Source organism: Marmota monax, unplaced genomic scaffold (assembly GCF_021218885.2).
Source record: "Marmota monax isolate L192 unplaced genomic scaffold, Marmota_monax_Labrador192_F-V1.1 WCK01_AAM20220418_F8-fsc00101, whole genome shotgun sequence".
Classification (NCBI taxonomy): Eukaryota; Metazoa; Chordata; class Mammalia; order Rodentia; family Sciuridae; genus Marmota; species Marmota monax.
In genome coordinates this window covers 1,870,280-1,886,296 of record NW_026692786.1, presented here as the reverse complement: position 1 = coordinate 1,886,296, position 16,017 = coordinate 1,870,280, and the positions used below count along the sequence as shown (strand labels likewise).

The window sequence follows — 16,017 nt, the reverse complement described above, 5'->3', positions numbered from 1 at the left end:
GAGGGTATGAAGTATTTGTGGGTAAAGATGGAGCTAAAAATTTGCAAACAATGGTCAAATTTTCAAATCCCTCTGTATGTCATACAATTGGTTATCTTCATGTATTCTCAGGATAGCATAACATAGAAGTTTTTGGATAACCTAGGCACAGTTGAGCAGAGGTACCACACTTCGATGTCATTTAATGAATGTATGCATACTAGATGCCGAGACATCCATATTGAGAAAATATTAATCTGTTTCTCTTCTGATAAGTGGAGTTTTTTAAATACAATAATTAATGTTAAATTTTATTAAACCCATTAAGTTTCAAGTTTTCAGTTCTATTTCAACAATGTTGACACAGGTGTGTTAAAATAGATGGGAAATCATAATGTAGAATTTAGGGGGGGTTTGCATATGTATATGAAAATTTTTTAATCATTCACCTATTTTCTCAAAAGAATAGAGTTCTAAAAACATTTATATCAAAGTGATCAAAAGTGGTCTATTTGTTACTCAATTTAAGTTTTTTTTTTTAATCAGTGTCCTATGTATGAGAGATAGGACATAATGGGTTGTATCATTTTAGCAACTATATACAATTATGTAATTTTTTTTCTTCTCAACAGTCTTCCTGTGTGTAATTCATATACTGTAGAATTAACTCATTGTAATTGTACAATACAGTGACGGTTGTGCAGCCATCACCATAGTCCAGTTTTAAACAATTCCATTATCCCAGAAAGCTTTGTGCCTGGTTACTCAGCACCTGCTCCTGTCCCTAGTCCTAGAGTACTTTTCTATACTCTGCTTTGCTTTTAATATGTAATGCTGATGGACCATGCAGTGTTTAAAATTCTTACATTCTTAGAGACCTTAAATTTCAAACAGTTACACAGTTTGTCCACGCTTATTTGCAGTTTCACTTATCTTTCAGTTTCCCTTGGTCAATCATGGTTCAAAAATATTAAATGAAAAATTTAAAAGATCAATTCATAAGTTTTAAATTGTATGCCATTCTGAGTAGTTTGATGAAGTCTTACACAGTCCTGCTCTGTCTGTCCAGGATGTGAATCATCCCTGTAATACACTACCCTACCTTTAGTTAGAGGTACCATCTTTGATCTACTGTCAAAGTATCACAGTATTAGCAGTGCTTCTGTTTCAAATAATCCTTATGTAGTAACCTAAAGCTTTGTATCAAAAATACCTCCTCACCTAATTTTATCATGTAGGCATTGTATCATCTTTATATCATATGAAAGGTAAATATAGTACAATCAAAATTTGAGCTGGGCATAAATTTTTATTTATGCGGCTCAAGACATTGAGGCAGGAGGATCACAGGTGCAAAGCCAGCATCGGCAAGTTAGCTAAGCTATAAGCAACCTAGTCCTGAGACCCTGTCTTAAAATAAAACAAGGGCTAGTGTGTGGCTCAGTGGTTAAGCATCCTTGAGTTCAATCTCTGATAGCAAAAAAAAAAAAAAAAAAAAAAAAAATTTTTTTTGAGAGGGAAACTATATTCACATGACTTTTATTATAGTATATTGTTATTTTTTTGTTATTGTTAATCTCTTACTGTTTCTAATTTATAAATTAAGCTTTATCATTGATGTGGGTGTGTATATACCCTATAGTGTATATAGGTATCACTGGGGGTTTTGGAATATATCAACTTAGCTATAATGGGTTTGGTGGGGGTTTTTGTTTTGTTTATTTTGTTTTTGTTTGTTTGATACTGGAGATTGAATGCAGAGGTGCTTTACCACTGAGCTACATCCCCAGTCCTTGTATTTTTGACAGGGTCTCACTAAATTGCCAAAATGCTGAGACTGACCTCAGATTTATTAGTTTTCCAAGATAGATGAATAAAAACTACCTTCTATGTGCCTAAAACCAAAACTTATGCAACTTTTTGGGGTTTTTTCCCTTTGCTCCATTTTCCAGGTTTACATAATTTGAGATTGTAATTACAGATTCTTATTATATTGCTTGTTTTTTTAGAATCCTTTAAGAACAGTTTTATTAGCAATATTGATATAGATAAAAACTTTTAAGTTATTTCACAATTCTTTTAATTCATTTGGCTGAAATTTTCTTTCCAAAAAGAATAAAGAAAAAATATTCTTATTGGTCTTTTTGTTATTTCACATGTAAAATATTTTGCCTTACCAGGTTTCTTTTCCATTGTACTCCTTAACATTGTTCTGTTGTTCCCTGGCATTTACTGCTACATGTGAGAAGCTAGATACTAGTCTGATTCTCTTTTCTGTATAACAAACATATTGTTGGTGGATTTTCCAGCAACTTCCATTTGAACTCTTCTAGGACTTTTTCTTTAAACATTCTGTCTTGTATTGGGTGGTCCTGTTGATCTAAAGAATCAAGCCTTTCTTTAGCTCAGGAAAACTATTTGTTCTTTTGATCATTGTTTCTCATTGTGGAGTTCTTTTGACAGATATATAGTTTTAAACATTTATCCTCCATTATTTTTGTATATTTTCTAGCTTTTAAATTTTCTGCCCTAGATTCTGAGACCTTTTCTCAAATTGGTCTTTTGGTTCACCAATGTGTTAGTGCCCTTCTGTTTTATAGTTACATTGAGTTTGAGTGAAATGAGTGTGAGTGAGAGAGAGAGTGAGTGTGTGTGTGTGTGTGTGTGTGTGTGTGTGTGGTTTTTTAAATAAGAAATCATTGATTATGATAAAAATTTTCAATAACTTAGTGAAAACACCTCTCCCTCTACAACCTGTCATTCAGGCTTCAGTATCTTGTGCTTGGCTTTCAGAGCTATCCAGTTGATAATGTAAGCATATATGTAAAACTACCTGGAGTTTTTTTGTTGTTGTTTGTAATTTTTCTCTTTTCGTTCACAGCCTGTTCTTGTTTATTTATCATAGAATGCAAGCTACATCTTAATATTTCCTGTATTGATTTGGTATTTTCTATTTCCTATATTGACTTGATTTGCATGTGTGCTGTGTGCTCTTATTGTTAGCTCTTTTTGTTTTTGTTTTATTTTTTTTAATTTTTGTCCTAGGGATTGAACCCAGGACATTACATATACTGAGTACATACTCTACCACTGATCTACACCCTTAGCCACCCAGGTAGATTTTTTAAATACCCAACCTACTTGTGCATGTGGACATTTTTCTAAAGCTCAGTGTATGTGGCAGGGAATACTATCAAACTTCAGTTATAGAGGCAAGCTCTAGTGGTATTAGTGAAAATACTGCTATGAGTTTAGCACATTTCCAACCCTATTTTTTTAATATACCAAGATTTACAAACGGAAGTTTAGAATGAATGTTTTTGACATTTGATTTGTGCTCTTTTAACAGTGACTTAAGTCACTGTCCAATTTCTTAATGCATACCTCATTCCTCAGTGTGACTGATCCTCTTTGAACAATTACTTACTGAGTGCACATGGGAGAGACACTTTACCCTGTTTTGAGGGATTATTTCCTCTGAGTAGTCAAATAACCAAAATAGAACACAGTTAAATTTCCTTATTGCCATTATTTATTAACTTATGTGTTTTATGGTACCCTTAGTGTGTTGTTCCACAGAAAATATTCTAGAAGTCTACGTTTTTTTATAGCCATACTTTTTTTTCCTCACCCCAGGAAAAATATATCAATGAATATACTTACTTGAAGTTAAATGACAATGCTTAGAAGCTGTGAACTTGGCAGAACTTCTGAGAAAATGATCTAGCCTCCTACCTTTGAATGAACAATGAATACTCAAAATAGACATGTAAAATCTGCCCCTTTTCCTGAAACCTCATATCCAGTTAATCTTACTATTCCTCTTTTCCTTATTTTTTTTTTAATTGTAGGTGAACCCAATACCTTTATTTTATTTATTTATTTATTTATTTATTTTTATGTTGTGCTGTGTGAGGATCAAATCCAGCTATAACCTCAGACCCGTTTCTATTCCTTTTGATTTTACCTCCTAAATTCTTTTTGACTCCCTCTCTTCGCTGCATCTTTACCATAACCACCCTGACCCAGACCTCTGTCACCTCTTATCTGGCCCACAAGTAATCTTCACAAAATCATGTCACTTCTTTTGAAATCTTTTAGTGGTTTTTAGTTCTTGGGAAAACTGAAATTCTTACCTTGCTCCTTGGTGCCTTTATTTCATGCCACACGTTCTGCCCATTCCTTCTCTTGTACTTTCCCATTTTCATTTTATAAACATCTTTCTGCCTCAGGGACTGCACCCTGCCCCTGTCCCTCTTCATCTGCAAATCTCAGTTCAGGTTTTACATAGTCAAAGAAACTTTTTTTTTTTTTTTGAAGAGTGATCAAAATATGGTCTTTACTTTTATAACTATATAAATGTGATCCAAATATGTCCACCAGTTTTTCTGAAAGAAACGTTGTAAATAAGCCAACTGTTCACTGTTTATAAACTTCCTAGATGTCTCTCTTGGGTTTCATTACAGACCACTCATACCTTTCTTTGGTTTTCATTCTTTCTTTTTTTTTTTTTTTAACTTTTTCTTTATTTATTTTTATGTGGTGTTGAGGATCGAACCCAGTGCCTCAAACATGCTAGGAAAGGACTTTGCCACTGAGCCACAATCCCACCCTCATGCAGTTTTCTTTAATCCTCATTCTTGTAATTATTTTCATTCTTTATGAGAGTAATGGCCCCTTACACTACACAGAATCCTTGTGAGGATTACCTAAGTTAATATATGTTACAGTACCTAGCTTATGTCTAAACCAATGAAGGAAGGTATCAAACCTGCTATAGTAAATGCACACCAAATGTTAAGTAAATTCTGTCTTTCCTGTTTTTTCTTCTGGCATATTCCTATGCTCTGCTAATTCTGACTTGTTCTCTTATCTGTCCCCTTTCTCAGTCTTTACTACCACTATTCATAATGTAGGAAATCTTTATTTCTTGCTGTATATTCAGCTTCCTCTGTAATTTCTCAAGAACTACTTTTTTTTTCAAAATTACATTGTCTCCGACTGATGTCCCCATTAATTTTTTAAATATTTTATTAGTTATTAATGGATTTTTATTTATTTGTTTATATGCAGTGCTGAGAATCCAACCCAGTGCCTCACATATGTGAGGCAAGCACTCTACCATTGAGCTACGGCCCCAGCCCCCAACATTTTAAAAATAACTTTATACTTCTTTATGGATAAAACCTAAATTTAACAGGGGTTTGCCTCCTTATCCTTCTACTTGTTCTGATTCTTTTGGGGGCCTCATGTTACATCTGTGTCTAGAGTGCCCCTTCACCTGTCAGGTTCTTCTGTAATACTAAAAGCACCAGCAAATACAAACTCCCCTATACCTTTCATCTGCATATACTATTTAATAATTTGTCATTCAGGAGAAGTATTTAGCACTTACTAAGTAAGTACATCTGATTATATGCTAGCCTTATGCTAGATGCTAGAAAGGAGAGCAGTACAAAATTTCTTGAAGACAGCATTTAAGCTGTGGCCTGACAGGTAAGTCAGAATTAGACACATAGATACTGTAGTGTATCAGGGAAACAGACAGCTAAAGAGATCCTTGTCTTTGTAGCTACACAAACCCTTGTCCTGGCCCATAATACTTGCATCATTTGCTATCATTTTCTTAATCAAGTCCCTTCAGATTTGAGGCCTTTCCACAAGGATCCCTTGAATTTCAGTGTTCTTTACATGGCTATTATTGAAGAAATGCAACTGACTGAGAAAAAATTTACAAAGAAAATAGAACTAAAGCTGTGGAAGTTTCAGATGACAATGAGAAGGTGTCAGATAACCAACTCAGCCCTGCCCCCTTTTCATTTTGCTTCCTTTTACATAATACATCATTTACTCTGCCATTTAAATGTCAGGTTAACAAGTCCTTTGTTTGGTTGTTTGTTTGGTTTTTTTTTTTTTTTTTTTTTTTTTGTACCAGGGATTGAACCCTTGGCGCTTAACCACTGAACCACATCCTTAGCTATTTGAAATAGGGTCTCGCTGAGTTGCTTACAGCCTCCTTAAGTTGCTGAGATTGGCCTCAAACTTGTGATCACCCTGCCTCAGCCTCCCAAGTCACTGAGATTAGAGGCCTGTGTCACCACACCTGGCCAACAAGTGTTCTTGATAAATTGTAGGGAGCCATAGAAAATTTTTAGCTGGTAATGTAACATTTCAGCTTTCAGTTTATTCCAACAGCATCGTATAAAACTTGATTGAAAGCAAAGGGGAAAGTTGGCAATGGTGAGGTCAGTTATTTTAAGAGTTGACAAAGAGGAAATGTAGACTTAAAACTAGTTTTGTGCTTATCAAGTTTTATTTTAGTACGTTTCACAGCTAGATACCAACATCTTTCCTCTGTTGTGTCACTTTTTTTAGCAAATCAACTATTTGTTGATCACATGAAGAGTACTTTTTTCTGAAAACTTTACTTGGTCAGAAAATGTATAGGTGAACAACTTGATAAGTTTTTAATCGGGGAAGACAATATAATAATAACTGATGACAACATGAAGAATGTTTTACTTTCTTAGATGAGTAAAAATGGGTTTCTAAATCAATTTTCTTTGGTCATCTTGTGCTTTATAGAAATATTTCAGGATCTCTGTTACCTACAGTTTCAAAGAGATCCTTGTTAAAAACAAATCTTTGCTTTCTAATAAGTGTTTTCAGGACAATTATTGTTTCATTATTATCTCACCATCTAAAATTTCAAAATTGCTCTTTTAGTTTTACATTTCTCTCTGTGTCATTCCCCCGAAATTCTTACTTGCACTCCTCAGTGTCCACTTAAAGCTGTCTGAAATTATTATGATTAAGAAGAATATATTGCTGAGCACAGAGGCACTTGCCTGTAATCCCAGTGACTTTGGAGGCTGAGGCAATAGGATTAAAAATTATAAAGGGGCTGGGGCAGGGGCTCTGTGGCCGAGTGCTCTCCTGGCACACATGAGCCACTGGGTTTGATCCTCAGCACCATATAAAAATAAAATAAAGGTATTGTGTGTGTGTGTGTGTGTGTGTGTGTGTATAAAATAAATTCAAGGTAAGCTTCAGCAGCTTAGCAAACCCCTGTCTCAAAATAAGAAATATGAAAAGACTATGCCAGGTGCAGTGGAACATGCCTTTAATCCTAGCAGCTCAGAAGGCTGAGGCAGGCAGCCTTAAAGCTAGTCTCAGCAATTTAGCAAGACCTGAAGCAACTTGGTGAGACCATATCTCAAAATAAAAAGGGCTAGGGATGTGGCTCAGTGGTTAAACACCCCTGGGTTCAAACGCTAGTAGCAAAAAATAAAAAAGCCTGGGGAGGTAGTTCAGTGATAGAGCACCCTGGTACCCGAGGAAGAAGAAGGCTGGGGTTGTGGTTCAGTGATAGAGCACTTTCCTAGCACGTATGAGGCCCTGGGTTCGATCCTGTGTACCACATAAAAATAAACAAACAAAATTAAGATATTGTGTCCATCTACAGCTAATTAAAAAAAGAAGGGCTGGGGTTGTGGCTCAGAGGTAGAGTGCTCACTTAGCATGCATGAGACACAGGGTTCTATCCTCAGCACTACATAAAAAAAAAAGTTATGTCCACCTACAACTAAAAAATAAATATATATATGTGTATATGTGTGTGTGTGGGGGTGTATATATATATATATATATTTATATCTGAGTAAATCTCTGTATATAGCTTGAGCACCCCTAATTTGAAAATAAAAAATTGGTAACTTTTTACACCTGAAGTCCAGTAACAGATTGAAGTCAAAATATAGACAATTTTATACAATACCAACAGTGCTATATAAATTTACTTTTAGGCTATGTGTATAAGGTATATTTGAAACATTTATGAATTTTTTTATTTATACTCAGGTTCCATCCCCAGGACACCACTTTTCAAAATCTAAAACACATCTGGTCCCAAGCATTTTGGATAAAGAATACTTCCTTAACCTGAAAAAGGAAGCGAGTGAAATTGCAAGTGAGAGAATCTCATTAGTTGAGCAAGATCTTAAACCTATGATTGTGGGAAAAAGGGGTTTTATAGAAGCAGACTGTGGTGCAATTCAAAGAGCAGGCCTGTGGAACCTTTTGTGTAGCTCTGGTCCTAAATAGAAAATCCATTGAGTGGGGTTGTAGCTTATCAGTAGAGCATTACCTAGCATATGTGAGCCCCTGGGTTCATTCAATCAAGTAAGTAAATAAATGTATGTATAACATATTTTATAAAACATATTTATATATTATATATAATATTGTATATTATATATTATATGTGATAATACATATTATATATGTTTGTTCACAACCACTTTATTTTCAGGGCCTGTACAAAGGGTCTGCACTGTAGAAGAGATGATTGCTCTTTTAATATTTAAATAATTAAAAAATATTAAAGTTTCATTTTTATAGCTTTATTCCAAATCTGCTATATTTCAGATGGTTTCAGCAAGAATTAGTGTATAGTACTGGAAGTAGAACAAGAGCTGGACTTCTGTGTAAATGTCAGAAGAGAAATACCAACTGTAACCTTTTTCCTGACTTGATGCTTTTGCAGTTGATTTTTTAAATCAAAATATAGACAATTTTATACAATACTAACAGTTTTCCCCACATTCTGTTGGCATCCAGTTTTTTTTCCTAAGTTCAACTTTTAATACACCATTAATACTAATGATTAAACATTATTCCTTAGTCTTCTGAATTTACCTTGAAATATTTTCTAAAAGTAAACAAATTGTATAAAAGACATATAAATCCTTGAAAATATGAATTGATCGTCACTACCTCAATCTTCTCTCCTTTTGTGTCTTTTCAGTACTTTAGTCTGTTGTTTTCTCATTATCTCCCCCTGCACTTTGGGCAATACCATTTCCTCTTTGTTTTATAAGTTCTCTCATTTCCCCCGAAGAAATGTGGTTACATAAATGATGTATAGGTCATTGGGATCTAGTGCAAATTCAGTAGGCGAGGCTTATCTTTCCTGCATGACCTTAGAGCATTTCTTTTTCTTGGCTGACTTGGATTTTCTTTCTTTAGGTGACTGATCATCACAGTCTTGATCCCATTTGTCTGTAACATAAATCATGACTTTCACTGGTTCTCTACCTATGGGATCTTCTTGAAGCTCTTTCTGGCTGGCTAGAATCCATTTTTGTTTCTGCTGAGGCTCATTCACTTTCAGCATGATCTTGGAGAGACTGTAAATGTAACTCCATTTGTCTTTCTCAATTTTCCATTAATTCAAGCATTTGTGTGATGATCTGAATTTTTTTCATCTCCTAATTCTTGTACATTGATTAATGCTCTCTGAACATGCTGCAATAGGTATTTTTTCTGGTTTGAATCATCTTCATTATTCTATTTTTTCATAGACATAAATTTTCTTTAATGTTTATATAGCTGGGGTCAATGACAGTCCCAGCTGAAGCATCCCCCTCTTGATTCATTGGGTGGCAGAGAGAATTGAAACATATAGCAAACAAGTTTCCAACCCCACTAACACCCTGCTAACATCCTGCATATTCTGGCTTCCTCCTAAACAGCCAGCACCATCTATGTAAGCAGTTGTTATTTCTGAAGTTTGCTCAAAACACATTCTTTTATTTTATCCTAAGTAGGTTTATTGTATAATTTAATCCAATTCCCTTTGTATTAAACACTGTTCAATACTTTTGGAAATAGCTTACTTAATACCTTTCCACTTTAGGATTTATTCAAGAAGTATTCAGATGTCTGCTCTATGTAGGGCACTGTGTTAGATTCTGTGGGAGTTGCAAAGATGATTTAAATACATATCTTTCTCCTGAGCATCTTTAAATTTTAGAAGGAGGAAGTATAGCTAGAATGATAGAATGCAGTATGATTTTCAGAGGAGAAAGATAACTTCATACTTGGTAGAGTTGTATGATATTTAATTTTATGTGTCAGTGGGCCACAGTGCCTTATAACAGATGTTACAAAGAAGACAGATCAGGCATTCTCCATATTTCTGAGAAGATATTTTTTGGATAAGATTAGTGTTTAAATGTGTAGGTTTTGAGTAATAAAATGTTGACGGGCCTCCACTAAACCCTTAAATGCTGTAATAGAACAAGCTGGTGCTGTGTCCCACACCTATAATCTCAGTTGCTCAGGAGGCTGAGGCAGGAGGATCCAGCCTCAGCAACTAAGCAAGGCCCTAAGCAACCTACCAAGCCTCTGTCTCTAAATAAAATATAAAAATGGCTAGAGATGTTGTTCAGTGGTTAAGTACCCCTGGGCTCAATCTCCTGTACCTTAAAAGGTGGAGGAGAACTTTAATAGAACAAAGACTGACCTCCTGTGAGCAAGAAGGAATGTTACCAGCCTACTGTCGATTTTTGGATTTTACCACGTCTTTTGGAATAACACATACTCTATTTTTCCTCTGCTTTTACACCACAATCAACAAAAGGCTTTCATGATCCTAACAACCTAGAGATTTTCTTCCTTCCATCAAGCAAGCAGCTCTGTAAAAGCAGACACAAGCTGGATTTAATTTAATTCTGACACTATCTACTATTTAATTCTGTGGAAATAGCACTCACAGTTTAAGGGCTTAGTCCCAAACTCCAGGTTTTACCTTTGCTTCTTCTGTCCAGTTGTAAATTGGGGTTTCCACTCCTTCCTTGGGTTTGATAATTTGCTTGAGTGGCCCACAGAACTCATCTATTGGTTTATTATATCAGATGTTACAAAGAAGACAGATAAAGAGATGTATAGGTAAAGTATGGGAAAAGGGACATGGAGCTTTTCATGCCCTCTGGATATACCATCCTCTAGGAAAACCTACATGTGTTCAGCTACCTAGAAGCTCTATAGCCTTGTCCTTTGGGGTGTTTTATGGAGACTTCATTGCATAGGCATGATTAAAGCATGGGCAGCTGTATCAAAATGAGATTAAACAAAAAGAGTATTGTCTGATGCCAGTAGGTTGGATGAGAAAAACAAGCAAGGTCTGTGGTTCCAACAATCTGCTTAGCCTCTCAGTGCAGCAGTGTTCAGGGCAGGACCCCCCTGGAATGAGGTAGGTCTCAGACAGGGTAGGTCAAAAGGATTAAGGGCAGGGGAACATTAGGGATTTATTTATTTATTTATTCATTCATTCATTCATTTATTTTTAGTTGTAGTTGTGTGCAATACCTTTATTTTATTTATTTATTTTTAAGTGGTACTAAGGATCGAACCCAGCATCTCGCACGTGCTATGCGAGTGCTCTACCATTGAGCCACAACCCCAGCCCCTCTCTGACCTCTTTGAGGGGAGAGAAATTCTAGTTTCTGGGCCTGCCTTGGGAAGGTTTTCTTCAAAGATGTTTTGGGAAATACACCCTTAATTTCAAATCCATTTACTAGCTTTTGTGGGGAGGGATATGCTGGAGAGCAAACCTAGGGCCTTCAGCATGCTGAGCATGTGCTCTACCACTGAGCTACATCCCCAGCCCCTATCAAAAAAAATTTTTTTTAAATCAAGTGACTCCCTATTTAACATGATAAAGTATATGTTTATAAACTTGTGGTTTTTGTGTTTTAATTTCCCAGTTTTTGTTAAAATGCTATGTAATAGCATTATTATTTTGTCACACTTTGTAGCCCTTTCCGTAACTACTAAATTTACATTCTGTTCTAGAGCCATAATAAATCATCATGTACAATTACATGCGTGAATGAGTTTATTAGCCATTTCCTATATTTTGGGGGGATGGTGCAGGGTGCTGGTGATTGAACCCTGAGCCTTGAGCATATTATATGTGCTCCACTGCTGAGCTTCGTTCTCAGCCCCATATCTCATGTTTTTAATATTTTCTCTTATTCTGTTGTCACTAGGTCATTGGTTAATTCTTGGATCTTCATAACTATCACCTCTTGTTTTTATTACTGTACTACCTTTTACTTTTTCTTCACATTTTTTGCTTGTTCTTCAAATTATTCTTTTAGTGACTTGATATTACTGCATTGACTTGTTTGTTTTATTTTCCCCAATACTGGGGATTAAGCCCAGAGGTATATCCCCAATCCTTTTTATTTTGAGACAGTCTTTTAATAAGTTGCCTAGACTGACCTTGAACTTGTGATCCTCCTTCCTCAGCTACCTAAGCAGCCAAGATTCAGGTGTGCACCACCAGGCCCAACCTGTTACTTGTTCTTGATGCATATATTGTGCTGTTACTTTGCTGCTATAAATATTAGTCCTGAATATTTTTCATGTATCTTTGAAGACCATGTTTTATTTCTGTTATTGTTTTTTTCTTCACTCCTTATTCATTGCTTCTTTTACTTCTCTTTTCTCCGCTTCTTTTCATCTATCTCTTCTGTAAAAATTTTCTCAATTCCATACCCTTTATAATTTTTTTCCTTACACATTCCAATATAAGCTGCTTGCCTGAATATGGAATACAGATTCTTTTCTAATTCATTCTGAATTTACTTGGATATAGTTTGAATGGTTTGGTTAGGCCTTAGAAGACCTAATAGAACTTCTCTGTGATTTTTGTACAAGAGCCATTGATTTTTCTCTCTGCTCCAGAATGAGGCTGAATTAGATTATTTGTTACTGTCTTAGCCCACTTTTCTTCAGCCTCCTTGTCACTTCCTCCTGACTGCTTAAAGATTGTTTGGCCATTAGGAGAAGGGGAGCTCTACTGGGGCATTCAACACCTTTTCACTTATGACACCTACATCCCAGTCCCCTTCTACTAAGTTAGGGAATAGTAGTGAAGATTTCTCCAGACTTAGAGTGGACAGGGAGTATGCTACATGTGGATTCTGGGCTTGGTCTTCCAGATTGGACTAATTCAGTCTGTATTTGAATGATTTGGGAAGGGGAGCAATACTGGGGATTAAACCCAGGGCCTTCCATGTAATAGATAACTGCTCTACCACTGAGCTACATCCAGTCCTTTTTGTTTTTTTATTTTGTGACAGGGTCTCACTAAGCTGCCAAGGCTGATCTGGAACTAGTAATGCTCCTGCCTCAGCCCTCCCGACTTGCTGGGATTACAGGCATGTGCCACTGCACCTGCTTGGATACATTTTTCAGAATTCTTAAAGGCAGTGAACCTGAAAATTAAATAATCATTAGAGACTCAGGGGGTTGGTTTAATATGCGTTTTTCTGGACTCTGTCTCCAGAATGTCTAATTTTGTCAAAATCTTTATTTACAGCCAGTTTACCCTGTTGCAGGTGGTCCACAGTTTAACTTTGAGTAATGCTCAAAATAATATGTCTTAATAATGCAGTAGATATTTTAGGTAACTCTGGAGTTTCAGGCTGTCCCATGAGGCTGAATAACTGACAGTTGCTCATTCTAGCTTCCAGAGAACTTTTTGCTAACCAAGTAATTGTTACCTTCAAAAAAAAAAAAAAAAAAACAGGACTTTGTAGGCTGGAAAAATCTTTGTTGCCACCCCTTCCCTAACCAAGAAGTATGACATAAGTTTGAAAATAATTATTTTGCTGAATGGGGACATTAAATCAGCAGTGCAAGGAAGGACATTTAAATACCTTTCCATAGTTACCAGAAATATAGGTAAATATAAACGTAGGAAGAACACAACCTCATAATTCTGATAATCTTTTAAATCAAGTACATTTAGCTTAAGCAAAACCCACTGTTGTCCTCTTTAAAAAAAATGATATCTACAAATCAGTGAATACCTTCTGACATGATACATCAAAACTGCCCCACCTGAATGTGTGAATATGATGACTAGTAGTACATCTCATATCTTTATTTTCTCAACAGTTCGATCCTTTGGTACAGAAGACAGACCAACAGATCGTCCTATACCACCTCGAGATGAAGTTTTTGAATATATTATATTCCGTGGGAGTGATATTAAAGATCTCACCGTTTGTGAGCCACCAAAACCACAATGTTCTTTGCCTCAGGACCCAGCTATCGTTCAGGTAACTGATAATAAATTGTCTTGGAATACAAGTAAACTTTGCACACATGCATAATATAACCCTTGATTTGCCTCTGCTAGTTGAATGTATAATTTACCATTTCAAAGTTGCCTGGATACCTAAAAAAATTACCTAGATAATGTTCTTACCTAGATTTTTCTATTTGGATTGTAAATTGGACTAACTAAGAAATAGCTGCAGAATCTATAAAATATTTTTTTAATTTAAACAAGACTAGTGTTACAATGATTAACATTTATTGAAAGCTAACTCTAGAAGATACTCTATTCAAAGCACAAGCACTGTACATAAAATCAGTCCTCATGTACCCTCTGAGTTTGATCCATAATTTTTCTTACTTTTAGAAGTAAGGAAGTTGAGAAAGAATAATTTGAATAGACCCAGGCAATTTGGCTCCAGAATCCAGGGCTCTATAACACTACACTATTCAGATAATGGTTTATATTACAAACTAGGGTGATGATAGCTACTCTTAAGTAAAAATTATTAGGTTTAATGGGAGGAAAATGCCAAGTCACAATATATATTGTATGATGTGCAATGGTATATAATAAGATAGCATAAACATAAAAGGATTTTTTTAACATAGACAAGTTCTTCAATTTCCAAAATAAAAAACAACTCTAGTATTCTCAGAAAAAGAAACTGGAAATTTGCATATTTTATTAAAAATAGAAGCATACATTATGTAAACAATTATAAATTATTAATTAAAGCTATCCATTACAGTATATGTTTACATGTTCATTGAAAACAAAAGCTTTCTGAATTTTGGCCATAAGAAAAGAATATTTAATATTTATTTTTTAGTTGGACACAATACCTTTATTTTGTTTACTTAGTTTTATTTAAGAAAACATTTATATGAGAGCATAGCTGATTAAAAGTTGTGGCTCTCCCATGATTTTTCTTCTGAATTCATTTTCTTCTTGCTTAAGTTTTTGTCACTTAAAATATACTTGTTCAGGGGCTGGGGTTGTGGCTCAGTGGTAGAGCACTCACCTAGCATGTGCAAGGTGCTGGGTTCGATCCTCAGCATCACATAACAATAAATAAAATAAAGATTATTTCCAACTGCAACTAAAAAAATTTTTTTTAATAAAATATACTTGTTCAGTTGTTTGGTTTTTTTTTTTACTTCCAGCTATTAAAGGATAATATCTAATAAACTCTTCTACAGAAAATATAAAATTGAATATGATATTTAAATGAAGAGAGAAAAGGACCTTTTTCTTTATTCACTGTTTATTTATTCACTGTTTTTCCCTTGAATAAAATGTGTTCTTGTAGCATAAACTGAAAAATTCTCCAGTCTTATCTATCCCTCCCTTTTAAAGTTTTCTTCTTAGGGCAAGAAGTGTGATGTAATCTCCAAAAAAAATGTAAATTTTTTAGGTGGAGAAAGAAAAGATACATTCTTTCCTCTGTGTGTGTGTGTGTTTTACTAGGGATTAATGCAAGGGCATTCTACCACTGAGCTACACACCCACACCTCCCCACACCCCCAACTTTTTTGATAGCGTGTAGAACTTGGCAGTCCTCCTGTCTTCTCTTCCCATGTGATACCCTCCCTGTCCAGCCAAGACACAGACACTTTTTTCTTCCTGCCTTTCTTGTCTAGCAGTTGTTCATATGCAAGAGTAAGAATTGTTAGAAAGAATAAACAGTGCTTTAAATACAAATAAAAAGTTCTGGTTCCTAAGGAAAACAATTCTATATAATTCTAAATTAAGTATTTTCTAAATTCCTGTTAAAAAATAGAAGGTTATTTGCATTAAGTTCTATTCCACCATAACCCTTTGAGTACATAAGGATAAATTGGTGAATTCTGTACTTCAAGAAGTCACCAGATAGATGGGAGATGCTTCCCCTCCACTACACATTTTTTTTTAATATTTATTTTTTAGTTGGACACAATACCTTTATTTTGTTTACTTATTTTTATGCGGTTCTGAGAATTCCAGGGCCTTGCACATGCTAGGCTAGTGCACTCCTGCTGAGCCACAACCCCAGCCCCTGCCCCCGCTACACATTCTTTTCTTCTTTTTTTTTTTAATTATTATAAAAGTGTGCTTTATTATAAGGAAAAGTTAAATATAAC

At 35.1% G+C, this 16,017-nt stretch overlaps 1 protein-coding gene and 1 pseudogene across 4 annotated transcripts in view; one reads left to right on the top strand and one right to left on the bottom strand.

Moving 5' to 3' along the window:
* Lsm14a (LSM14A mRNA processing body assembly factor) overlaps positions 1-16,017 on the top strand; it is a 61,122-nt gene that overhangs the window by 11,859 nt on the left and 33,246 nt on the right. For all 4 annotated transcript variants that reach the window (XM_046448160.2, XM_046448159.2, XM_046448158.2 and 1 more), the window contains exon 2: positions 13,732-13,895. In XM_046448160.2, coding sequence (XP_046304116.1) covers positions 13,732-13,895 — 164 coding nt within the window. The remainder of the gene's footprint in view (positions 1-13,731; positions 13,896-16,017) is intronic.
* LOC124094912 (inhibitor of growth protein 2-like) lies at positions 8,751-13,653 on the bottom strand (annotated as a pseudogene).